The sequence below is a fragment of the Elaeis guineensis genome, chromosome 12 (assembly GCF_000442705.2).
Source record: "Elaeis guineensis isolate ETL-2024a chromosome 12, EG11, whole genome shotgun sequence".
In the NCBI taxonomy this organism is placed as follows: domain Eukaryota; kingdom Viridiplantae; phylum Streptophyta; class Magnoliopsida; order Arecales; family Arecaceae; genus Elaeis; species Elaeis guineensis.
The window spans coordinates 91,608,381-91,620,509 of NC_026004.2; the positions used below are offsets into that span (position 1 = coordinate 91,608,381).

Sequence of the window (12,129 nt, forward strand, 5' to 3'; positions counted from 1 at the left end):
TTTTGATACCAGTAGCACTCTCCTCAGCTCCACTAGTTCATTGAATGACATCATCATATCCAATACTTTGACATCCCCCCAGGACCACCATAGTGACTAGCATCGTTGTCTGGCTGGAGCTACCCATATAGTCCATCATCTTGATTTCTGACAGTAGTGTTGTTCTTATCTTCTTTTTTGGCTTCTCAAATTTCAGGCTTATGATCACAAAGCAAAGATCTTAGCTAGTTCAAAACACCAACCAAAGGAGTTCAAGTAGATTGCAGCTCTGGATGAGAACAAGCTATCCATGATCAAGTGGGTGATGTTGTTACCATAGTATCTACTAACATTCTTCTCAAACTCGAGCCCTATGAGGATGAGATCATTGATGGAGATGGGGCCACCAAAGAGGCCATCAACTATAACAACAGTGCCAGAATCGAGTCTATTGTTAAGAAGAAGGCTACTACAGAGGGGCAGAGAGAGATCGATGGAGCTGATGTTGAAAGCACACAAGGCTGCAATGTTGTTGTAGTTTCAAAAGGGTTGCAAATAAGCTTGGTTGTGGTGAAGATGGCAGAGGATTGGGTGAAGACCTCAGTCTTGAATATCTTGAGTGAGAAGAGCTCATAACTTAGGCCATGAAAGTGGGAGTGGGCACTAATAACTCGATTCAAGTTAGGTCCTGGCTCTTCAGGAGAACACCATCATGGCAGTGGAAAGGGCAAAGAGAGAGAGCTTCATATGTGAATAGAAAAAGGAGAGAACAATGAATGGAAAATATATAACTTGCTATGATCTTCATCTCAAAATGCTCTTGAAATCTAACATATTTATTACCCAACTACGTGCATAATTGGCTACAACTTGGTTGCTTGTGAAGAAATCAAAATTTGTCTATGTTAAATGATGAGCAGAGATAAAAAGGCATAAAAGGCCTTTAGAATTCAATAGTAAAAGCTTTGTCGTACACAATTGTATTATTTTTATATACAATTATATAGATATAACTAATTGTATTATTTCAACATATAGTTATATAGATATAACTATGTACAGATGCTAGAGACTAGGAATCAAAGAAAATTTGGATGATTGATAAAGTCCTAGTCAACAAGGATGAAAGGTTCTAGTTCGGCCAATGGAGGGACCAACTATTAAATGCATATTTATTTTTGGAGTAATAGGATTTGGAAGGCCAAAAAGTGCTCACCAGCCATTCAAAAATACTCATTTTATCCTTCCAAAAAGCCATTCAATCTAAGTACTCCAATTAGTTTTGAGTTAAAGAAATGTGGAATAATTAGAATAGAAGCCTTGTACTCCTTCTATAGGCAACCTAGAAGTCTATCGACATAAGAATGCACATAGGAGCAATATAGTTGAGTTGTTGGGGAAGAGAGCCTCCTACTTGAGTTCGCAAGATCATATAAATCTTTTCCAGCCATCGAATCAAAGGACAATTATGTGATAATAAGAAAGAAGTTGTCTTAAGTGTGTGCAAGCAACTAGGATCCTTTGGGGTGTGTAGGCTGCACTACAAAGTGCTATGCATCCATGGATGGCTGCTATTAGGAGATGGATGGCCATCAAATAATATGTCTCATGTATGATACAGTACGCACTATATTTGATAGGCATCTATCTCTTGATGGCGGCCATCTATAGTTGCACAGCTTCTACGATGTTATCTGTTGAAGATATATGCTTGTGAGAGGGATTCCAGATAGAGTTCACGTATATAGCTCTTTTTGGGTCTCGAACTCTTAAAACCTTTGGCAATATCCCAAAGAATATAACTTGTGTCGAAAGAATCGGAAGCAAGATATTTTAAAGTAATGGACTCATGGCTTTATAGCAATATTTGCAGGCATTTTGTTCTAACGACATATGGACCATGCACAAGAGGCTATTCATGAGTCAATTATTTAGGATTTTTTACGTGCAACCATGATCCTCTATGGGGTAAGGAGCACCATAGAATGTTGTGCATCTTTGGATGGCCACCATTAGAAGATGAGCAGCTATCAAACAATGCACACCATGTATAATATAATACACACTTGTAGATTGTCTTGTTTGATGGCCATCCATGGCAACACAATACATTATGGCACTGCTTACTCGCTGTAGAGGCTTCATGCTCTATTCATATGAGCTCTCACCTATGTCCTTCCCACCAATATTTCTTTATTCCATTCCTATGAATTAAAGATGTTTTCACTTTTGGCAATATTACAAACTCCTCTTGGTTACTCAATGGATTTAGCCATGCATCCTGTTCAGTCCCGGAACTATAAACCAGGCCAGGTCATGTGCATCCATATATAAGTCCTTTTTGTGATAACAAATGATTAGAATACAACCTCATTCTTTTTCCTCTCATGCCAACAAGAAGACAACTGTAATGCCAAAATGTTTATCACAATCCCAAGTTAATTATTAGGATAAGGGATGTACAGTGAAAACTCTTATCTTGCTTATAATAGCCATATATGGGGATTAATTAATCATTTAAAATTTCAATTACATCAAGTTCTCGAAAAGACTTATAATTATGATAATTTGCATGCTTCATTTGGATGGTTATGTTGGCATGTAGTACTAAAATAGCAAATTTTCTTCTTGACTTGACTTGGATTTCTTATCTCGATGTGATTATAGGGATCCTTGACTCATACAATGAATATTCTTGAAAATGTACTTTGTTGATGCTCGATCATGTAAACGTGGCATCTTTAAAAATTTTTTGGATAATATTTTTAATTTTTTGTCGACTAGATACCCGCCTGCCTCCCCACCCAAAAAAAAGCTTCATAACTTTATTAAATTTTATTTCTTTTGATAGAATGGATAAATTAAATCGTATGAGTGTATATACATCCATGAGAATCGATAAATAAAATATTAAACAATGAACAAGGAAGATAGATTCGGTATCAATCATATAAAATGCTAGCCAATTAGTTGTATTATTAGTTTCTTTATACATATAAGAAATATCAATAGAATGCAAGACACACTATTCGCTGACAATTCAATAAAAGAGGATGAAAATTAATTTCATCAACCTTAATGACTTTGAAAGCTATCTAATAACTATCATAGAAACTTCCTCTAACAAAAATGAGTTGCCTTTGACATCTAAATAATATAATTCAATCCTTCCTATGTGGCACATAGTTCAAACATCGAAAAAATCATATAAAAACTACTAACACTACCTATAAGTACTAGAGCATCAGTCCCAACAACAGATACTGCTCCACTAAAAGTGCCACTCTCATGTTTAGTATTATCAAAATTGACTTTAGAAAAATAAGGTGTTGGTAGCTCCTAAGAAAAATAAAATATACTTGAGAAGAGCCATAGGTTGCTCCTATTATGGAGGGTGACATAGCATGTCGAGGAAAGTCATGAGCTTGTGTAAAAATCAACCACACGTTGTCTCATATTTTGGAAAACATATTCATTTCTTACCAACTATACATAATAAGCAACGTAGTAAATTAAAACCGCTTCAAAGTTTCTACTGCTAGAAACTTTAATAGTTTATACAAACTTATCAAAAAAGAGAGAAGGAAATATCAGAGGGTGAATTGGTGCCATCCTTTATACTTGCACAGCCATCTTGAATTGAAATGCAACATGTGGAATAGGCTCCGTAACATCAATTCTAAAAGAAATTTAAAAATAAGTTAAATATTAAAAAATTATTTGGTGGAATAAATAGAAATGAAACCGCAGGGAAGAAAAATAAAGAAGGAATGGAGAAAAATTGTCTAAATTTATTATTGAAATTTATAAGAAACCATTTTGAGAGAAGAGGACTCAAGTCTGTGAGCTTTATAAAGGAATAGGATAGCCCTCCTCGCAAACCCTAACGAAAAAAAGCTGGATATCCCACCCCGCCCTCAGACATGCATTTTCCCCTGGATAGGGTCCACGTGCATCGCACATACCCATGTCTTGGGCTCCTTCCGCCATAAATACCCCTCTAAAACCCTCGCGTCGTTCTCCAACAGTATTAGGTTTGGGCCTTCTCTCCTCCGCCGCCCCGATGGCGATCGCGGCCGTGGCCCGATCCCTCGCCTCCTCATCATCATCTTCCGGCTCCCGCATCACGCTCTCTCTTACCAAGCGCTTCTTCCTCTCCTCCTCCCAGTCCGTCGTCTTTCGCCCCTCCCCCTTCGCGGGCCTCGGCCGGCTCCGCCCCTCGCCTTCCACCTTCTCCCGCCTGGCCGTCCGGCTCGCGGTGCCGGGGGCTTTCCGGGTGAACTCGATCCGGTGCATGGCCCGGCGGCCCGGCGACTCGGCGTACTCGCCGCTGAACTCCGGATCAGGCGGTGGGTTCAGCGACCGGCCGCCGACGGAGATGGCGCCGCTGTTCCCCGGGTGCGACTACGAGCACTGGCTCATTGTCATGGACAAGCCCGGTGGCGAAGGGGCCACCAAGCAGCAGATGATCGACTGCTACATTCAAACCCTTGCTAAGGTCGTCGGAAGGTAACACGTTTTTTTTTTTTTTGTCTTTTTCTTTTTTCTTGGCGTGCAGTTTATTTCTTTTCTGCAAACATGGCTAAAAGATGATCCTTTTTTGCTCCCGCTTTTGATAAATTTGATGAAGTTCTTCGTTTTTCCTTTCACTTTTAGTAATTTCTGGGTTAAATTTGGATCTCGAAGGTGAGGGTTGTCTGTTCTAGCATACTGCAAAATTTCTGTTGCCAAGGTCGCTGTTTTACGTTCATCTGGTGGCTCTTTTTCATTGCCCTGTTTAAGACCATTTAAAATTTAGAAAGTCATTTATCATCTAATTGGAATCTACTTACCGTTTATTTTTCTGCACAACCAGCGAGGAGGAAGCTAAGAAGAGGATATATAATGTGTCTTGCGAGCGCTACTTTGGGTTTGGGTGCGAAATTGACGAAGAAACATCAAACAAGCTTGAAGGTTTGCATCATTTTCTGTTATAGTTAATGATATCTGACTTTTGTCCTATAGGTCACAAGATGTGACTTTTTTATCTTTTTGGGTTAGAAGTTATGTGGTTATGATTTTCCCCGGGGGGGTGGGGAGATATGTGAGTTTGGCTAGAGTAGAAATCTTGCTACTTTAATTCTTTTTCATTGCACCATCTGAGTGAAAGTGTTTCTAATTTAATTGCAGGTCTTCCTGGTGTTCTGTTTGTGCTTCCTGATTCCTATGTTGATCCTGAGAACAAGGACTATGGAGGTAAGGTGTCATATATGCTGAAGTACTTTGTTGTTTACCAAATGGTTAGGTTTCTTTGATGCTGTAATTTACTATATTCGAGCTTTCAGTTTTCTCTATTTTGCTTTCATTTTCAGATTGATATCTTGTTTGTTCTGTTCTGCGTTAAAATCTTGCGGTGCACCTTTGTATAACTACCTGCTATAATTTGTTATTGTTTAGTCCATCTTGGCAAAGCGGAGGAGCCGTCGGTGGCAATGTCTAGCTTTGAATGCTAATGGACTTATATCAACTGTCTCTTAACGGTTCTGCACTCACTTAAATGAAGTTGCGGATCAGTGAAGATGAGACATGAATGCTATTTTCAGTTTTGATTCATAAATTTATATATTTTATGTTGTCATTTGAATGCCTGAGTTGTGTAAATCACTAGATGCATTGTAATTTGTAACTGAAGGCTAGTGTATATATTGTGTTCCACTGGAAAAATTTTTTGGTAGCTGCAGACAACAGTTTGTTCATGTCTAGTCCATCTTAGCAAAGCATAGGAACCTCACAAGGCAATGTCTGGCTCTGAATGCTGATGGACTTACATCAACTGTCTCTTCAACGGCTCTGCACTCAGATTAAATGAAGTTGCAGATCAGTGAAGATGAAACATGAATACTACTTTCAATTTGCATTGATATATTTTTGTATTTTATTCTGTCATCTGAATGCCTGAGTTATGTAAATTAGTACATGCATGTTAATTTTAGAACCCATTATTTTGAATAGCATTGGCAGATGTTCTGATGTAGAAACTGTTCTAGATTTCTTGTTTGTTCTTATTGCATTTTGGAAGAAGTATTATATATATATATATATATATATATATATATATATATATATATATATATATATTCATATTCTGCGAAAAAGTTGTAAATAACTGCAGAAGTAGTTTATATGTGTCTAGTCCGTCTTGGCAAAGCAGAAGAACCTAGTGAGGCAATGTCTAACTTTGAATGCTAATGAACTTATACCAGCCATCTCTTTAATGGTTCTGCATTCAGATTAAATGAAGTTACAGATTCGTGAAGATGATACATGAATGCAATTTATACTTTGCATAAGTTGAGTTCTTGAGATACGTGAATTAATAAAATGCTAATTCCATATTTCCATCAAACAGCATACTGAATAAGCATTGGAATATTTGCATTCTACAGCTTGCATTTGATTTTTTTTTTTTTTTGGTGTATATAAAAAGAACTGGTGTAGATTTCATGGAATAGTTTTTTGGTAGTTGCAGACTACAAGTTATACATGTTTAGTCCATCTTGGCAAAGTGGAACATATGTATGAGACAATTTACAGTCCTGAATGTTGCAGTCAATGCTGTTGAGATTAGTAAATATGAGATATAAATGTTGCTGCCAGTTCTGTTGTTGTTTTATTTGTTGTATGAGTTCCTTAGGTATGTGAATCAGCAACGTGATGATTGCAGAATAAATGGGGGCTTTTGTTCTTCAGAAAGCACAGGAAGTTTTCATGTTGGAATAAAGGTTGCTGTGGATTCCATGGGGTAAATGGAAAACAATAGATGATACCTGGGGGGTTAAAACAGCATGGTGGAAAGGACTGGAGGATGGAAGTTGTAGATGCAGAAATGGTGGCAAGTAAGTTGGAGGAAGGGGATAAAAAATGAAGGATAATATCTAAATTTAAGTTGAAGACAAGGATTTGACCACCAGACTAAAATTCATTTGAAGGTTTTTAAATTCAACATAAGAGAGAGGGGAAAATGACCTTGTGTTAAGGTTTCCATCCGAGTGCAAAGCATAGTTCTTGGTTTGCTTGTCTGATTTGTAGAGTACTTACTGAATTTCTTTTCTTGATTCACAACCCGGAATATTTTTATGGTCAAAATTTAATGCTTGATGAGCTAGAGATAATTTGCATAACTTATAAGCTTATTTTGCTTCTTGAAGTGTATTCATATAGTGACTTCCAATAGTTGGTCATTTCCTTCATGCGATTATTTTATGTTTACCTATGCTGTTGGTATTATTTCTTTTTCTGTCAGCTGCATGAATTAACAATGTGATCCACTTTCCTTTATTTTAATGGTTTCAATGTTAATGTCACATATTAAGAAATGGCTCTTTTAGCAATCTCATGCCTATGATTTCAATGTTTGAGAATGGCTATATCCAAGTGCTTTTGTTATATGAATTTCTTTTTTTTAATTTTTAATATATAGATGAGTTATTTGTTATTTGATGTTTTATTTTTTATGATGTCAGTCGATGTAGTGCCCAATAAAATGAAATTAATATGGGAAACATTAGTTATAATTGCTTTTATGTGTGTTCTAAACCATGTTTTATCCACAAATCTATTACATATACTTGGCGCTGAAAATGGATTGGATATGGAGCGGATATCAATATATCCATAGCCATATTTGTTTTTGTTTGACAAATACAGATGTGAATATGGATACTAGTTGGATGCAAAAATTTATATCTGTATTTGTTTTAAATGAATATGGATACAATCTGGATATTGAAAGTATGAATATAGATATGGATATATGTTTGATAGTTAAACTTTATGAGCACAAAATCAAAGATATTACTAAGTGGAAGGTACTCAAGTTAATAGCATTTAATATTTAATATATCACTTATTTCCCTTAAAAGATCATGAGTGCTATGCAAGACTAAACAGGATTGCAACTAGAATCATATATTCGGATATGGATCATATGGTTGACCATCTCCATCTGTATCCATTTTTCTTTGTTGGATGTGGAATTGAATCCAAATCGATTTAGATCAGTTTTGCAAAACTAAAATCATAACTAAATCGATGGTGTATAAAAACCAAATAAAACAAAACCAAGAAATTCCATTTGGTTTATCGGGTTGAGGAAATGCCATTTGTTTTGGTTGGATCAGATTACAATATAACCTCAAACATATATTGTAAATTGTCATACCACTATTGTAAATATGTCTGGGCTAACATGTGTATGAGTTGAATATTAAAACAAGGAAACTAGGTTGGCGGGCTTACAGTTGTATGGGTTTCACTTGGTGTTTGCACCTTATTTTGTAAATTGGAAATATATAGGTCATTTTTTTTAATGGTTAGGATTGATTTTTGAAAAAATCTAAACTGAAACAAAACGTGATTTTTTTCAGTTTATTTTTCAAAATGAAACCAAACTGATTATGGAGAATGGCTGACTTAAGTGACCAGTTTGATTCAGGTTCGTGGTTTCATCGGCTTGTTACACACCCCTAGAGTACTAGTCAGATGCTCAAATTTGTATTTGTATTCAGACAGATTGGATACGAGAACAGATGATCTGGTCTGCTTTCTCCCCTAAACATGCTTATATTCTAAACATCAATGGGTTGTGAAATAAAATGGCCTTTAAAATTTAGTGGATTTTCTATTGTAACTACATGCCCTTTAAACTTTGACAGTTATGATCTTAACCAAGCTTTCTTTATTGCCTTGATAACATTTAGGAATGTTAGCTTCATCACATGCCGGCAGGATGGCCGTTTATTGTCATGCAAATGTGATCATGGGTTAGATGCATCAGTTTACTTTAGCAGAGCTGATTGCCTTAAAGCATATTGCATGTTTGATCATTGTTTATCTTCCAGCTATCTATTGATTCTAACATTTTAGTTCACTTCCAACATATTATTTTTAGAACATCATATTAATTTTGAGTTTGTTGTATTTACATTGCTTTTGGTTTTGTAACTCTGGTGTATGCAGCTGAGTTGTTTGTGAATGGAGAGATTGTTCAAAGATCTCCAGAAAGACAGAGGAGAGTTGAGCCTGTGCCTCAGAGAGCTCAAGATAGGCCCAGGTACAATGACAGAACCCGGTATGTGAGGCGGAGGGAGAATCAGCGGTGAGTGGTTGGAGGCTGAAGGTCTGGCTGTATGTGATCCGGGTCAAGAGGACACTCACCATCCAGTTCTGAATGTGATCAAAGCAGGTGAAATGCGTCAGAATATATGTAGGACATGGATATGCACCCTGACTTTATGCTATGCTTTGTGTATCTGAATTGCCTGTCCATGGATAATTGTCTGCTGCTGGACCATTAGTCTTTGTGCCTTGTTCAATGTGTAATTAGCTGAAACTTTCTGATGACTACTGAGTTTCTAATTGTCGCCCAAGTCTTCATTCATTTGTATCTGGCAAGTGATGATGGTGTAACAACATCACTGACAGAATGGACTAAATTAGTAATGTTGATAAGTTGGAGGTTTGACTACTGGGATAGTTGCAATATTTATCTGGCATCCTGTCCCTGTAGACGGTATAAAATGCCTAGTTGTCGTGGTTCCTTCAGCGATGATAGATTAAGCCTTAACAAACATTCTCAGTGCAGCTCTTTCTGGACCAGTGGAGGTAAGACATAAATTTCTGGGTCACTATTATGGTACCCATGCATCCGATATCAAAACTGGTTAGGTGTATCAGGTATTGGTCCGTCCTTTGTACTATGTATTGGTAGTATGATACGGTTGGACGGCAAATATTGGTGTGCTCAAACATTAAGGCGATCCAAATGAGAGTTTGCCCGGTTGCACGATTGTCCAATTGAGCTTAGATTAAAATATCAGAACTTATGATGTTGAATATTTTTTTGGCAGAACTTATAATGTTAATTGTTTCCCAAAAACAAAGCCCATTTTGGTCGATACACTCATCTATGGGTCAAAAATTACGTCAAAATATTCTCAAGATTCTGGGGAATGATTTGAGGGTTTCCCATGCATTTGTCTTTGTGAAAATGAACCCAAGTTTCTGATTATAATTAGCATGAACTTGAACGGTTCACATCTCATGGATCAAGCAGCTGGAAGAATGTTGACGATGACATTTCTTCCTGCTGCTGCAAACAGATATATCTAGTACCAATTTTTCTCCATACCTTCCGGGGGCCAGGATATGGCATGCAACAAATTAAGTGCTTAGAAGGATTCAGGTGGAGTAAATTATGAGGATCTGACGTAATCGGCACTGTGCCATGATTGGGAGAAAAGCAGGCCAATGTTCCAAGTTTCATTCTCATGAAAGAATAATATAGAACATGCTTCTACATATTATAGTCATGACCAACGGCAATTTTGTAGCTTTGAATATGCAAAGTAGAACTGAAATGCAGTATTATCGACTCAGACACAATTTTTATCAAAAAAGATTACCCCGACTGATAGGCCTGAGCCCGAATCCTCCTTATTTATTTATTTATTGTTTTTGTGTGTCCCATCTATACATAATGCCGGGAGGAAAAAAAAAAAAAGAAAAATAAAAAGAAAGAGGAGGTTCGGACTGAATAACATCCCTCCATTGCGCCCTCTGAAGTTAGGTCCAACATGAAATAATTATGAGCAGATTTCATCAGGGACTTGCTGTATATAATTAATTGTGAAGTGAACATATTACTCTTATGGGGAGCATTTTGGGAGAGTCGACATGCTAACGAGTCATGATGGCCATCTCGCTCAAAGGATGCTGATCCAAGGTGCATTCCGACTGTAGGGCCGGGAGGGGATCTCCTACCACGGATGAGATTAAGCTAGAGCATGAAAGGTATGAAAAGAAAACAAACTTTCAGAATAATAGGAAAACACTGTATGTTATCGGATCAGCGAATTTCATTGGTCCTAATGAAAAAAATAGCAGTTCGCTCCGGTAACATTTTCCAAAGTGCATCGTCTACTCTATCAAGGGTGATATGACCGCATTGTGACTTGTAGGCTTCATACTTGCTTCAAAACAACTTTAGTCTAGTCAGTTGGACTCTAAGGTCTGCATTCTCAAATCGTCTGATTGACGTGATTAAATTTCTATAAATGTACTGAAATCCATCAGGAAACCAACAAAATCAGACGGGCTCGATTCCATCATCCAGCTCATCCCTAACAGCAAAGCATAAACAAGATGATACCTCTTGCAATGTTCATCATGCTCTCAATTTTGTACATGGAGGAAAAGAAGTATAAATGGAAAAGAACACCAGAACTACGTACTGTTTGCAAAGAAATTTGGAAACTTGCAATTCTGGTCCCCGTATATTTTCTGGAACTAGAAAGCGATTGCAAAATTCTCTAGTGCTGCACGCTTTCCGTCTTTTCTTCACCTCCCTCACCATCGCCTAACAGTTATGTGAATCGGGTATGCATCTAAAAGAGCAGGAAAAAGGTTTAAGCAAAATAGATGCTAGAGTGGATGACTTATCTTCTAATATTTTAAGATTTTCTACAAGTTAAAGCTTCTGCTGGAACAGAAAGATGCTAGAGTGGATGGGTAATATTCTAATATCTGCTAGCCTATAAAATAGTTGCTAACACTTATTTACTGGAAAAAAAAAAAAAAAAGGAAGTAAAATAGACCAATTTGCTTTTGCAAGGATTTAAATTAGCAATTGTTTTGAAAATTAAATTAATAAATATATTTAATTTAATTTAATTTAAATTAAGTTAAGTTTTGGGGGTGAGGTTTATGTGTATTATGCACAATTTCTATTTATTGCTATAGAGTTTGTATTTATTTTAGAGAGTTTATATTTATTATATAGAGCTTGTATCTATTCTGAGGTAGTTTGTGTTTATCCTAGCATGATCTCATGCAAGATAAAGAACAACTCCTCAGGTTTGTGTTTATCCTGGGTTTTTTTGTGTTTACTCTGGAGAGTTTGTGTTTATTTCTATGAGGTTTCTATTTATCCCATTAGAAGTTAGTGTTTATTATCCTCTTTTGTAGTTTATCATGGGGGACACAAAATCATTTGGTGAAATAAACACAAATATATGAATAAACACAAACTCAGAGATAATTACAAATAAGAGAAATGTGACAACCGTCGTGCCATTTGTTTCATTATCCTAAATACACGATAAAAATTTGCCT

General features: G+C 36.7%; 1 protein-coding gene across 1 annotated transcript; it reads left to right on the plus strand.

Annotated features, from left to right (window-relative positions):
- The first annotated feature begins 3,980 nt into the window (after positions 1-3,980).
- LOC105035169 (multiple organellar RNA editing factor 2, chloroplastic) lies at positions 3,981-9,484 on the plus strand. The gene is made up of 4 exons (XM_010910618.2): positions 3,981-4,488; positions 4,835-4,932; positions 5,149-5,214; positions 8,977-9,484. The coding sequence occupies exons 1-4, from the start codon at positions 4,043-4,045 to the stop codon at positions 9,117-9,119; spliced, it is 753 nt and encodes a 250-aa protein (XP_010908920.1). The 5' UTR covers positions 3,981-4,042; the 3' UTR covers positions 9,120-9,484.
- The last annotated feature ends 2,645 nt before the right edge of the window (positions 9,485-12,129 follow it).

Excerpts from the sequence above, each read along its gene's own strand:
- LOC105035169 (XM_010910618.2), top strand. The coding sequence starts at position 4,043 with ATGGCGATCGCGGCCGTGGCCCGATCCCTCGCCTCCTCATCATCATCT. Across the intron at positions 4,489-4,834 it reads CTTGCTAAGGTCGTCGGAAG|CGAGGAGGAAGCTAAGAAGA; the intron begins GTAACACGTTTT and ends CTGCACAACCAG. Across the intron at positions 5,215-8,976 it reads TGAGAACAAGGACTATGGAG|CTGAGTTGTTTGTGAATGGA; the intron begins GTAAGGTGTCAT and ends TGGTGTATGCAG.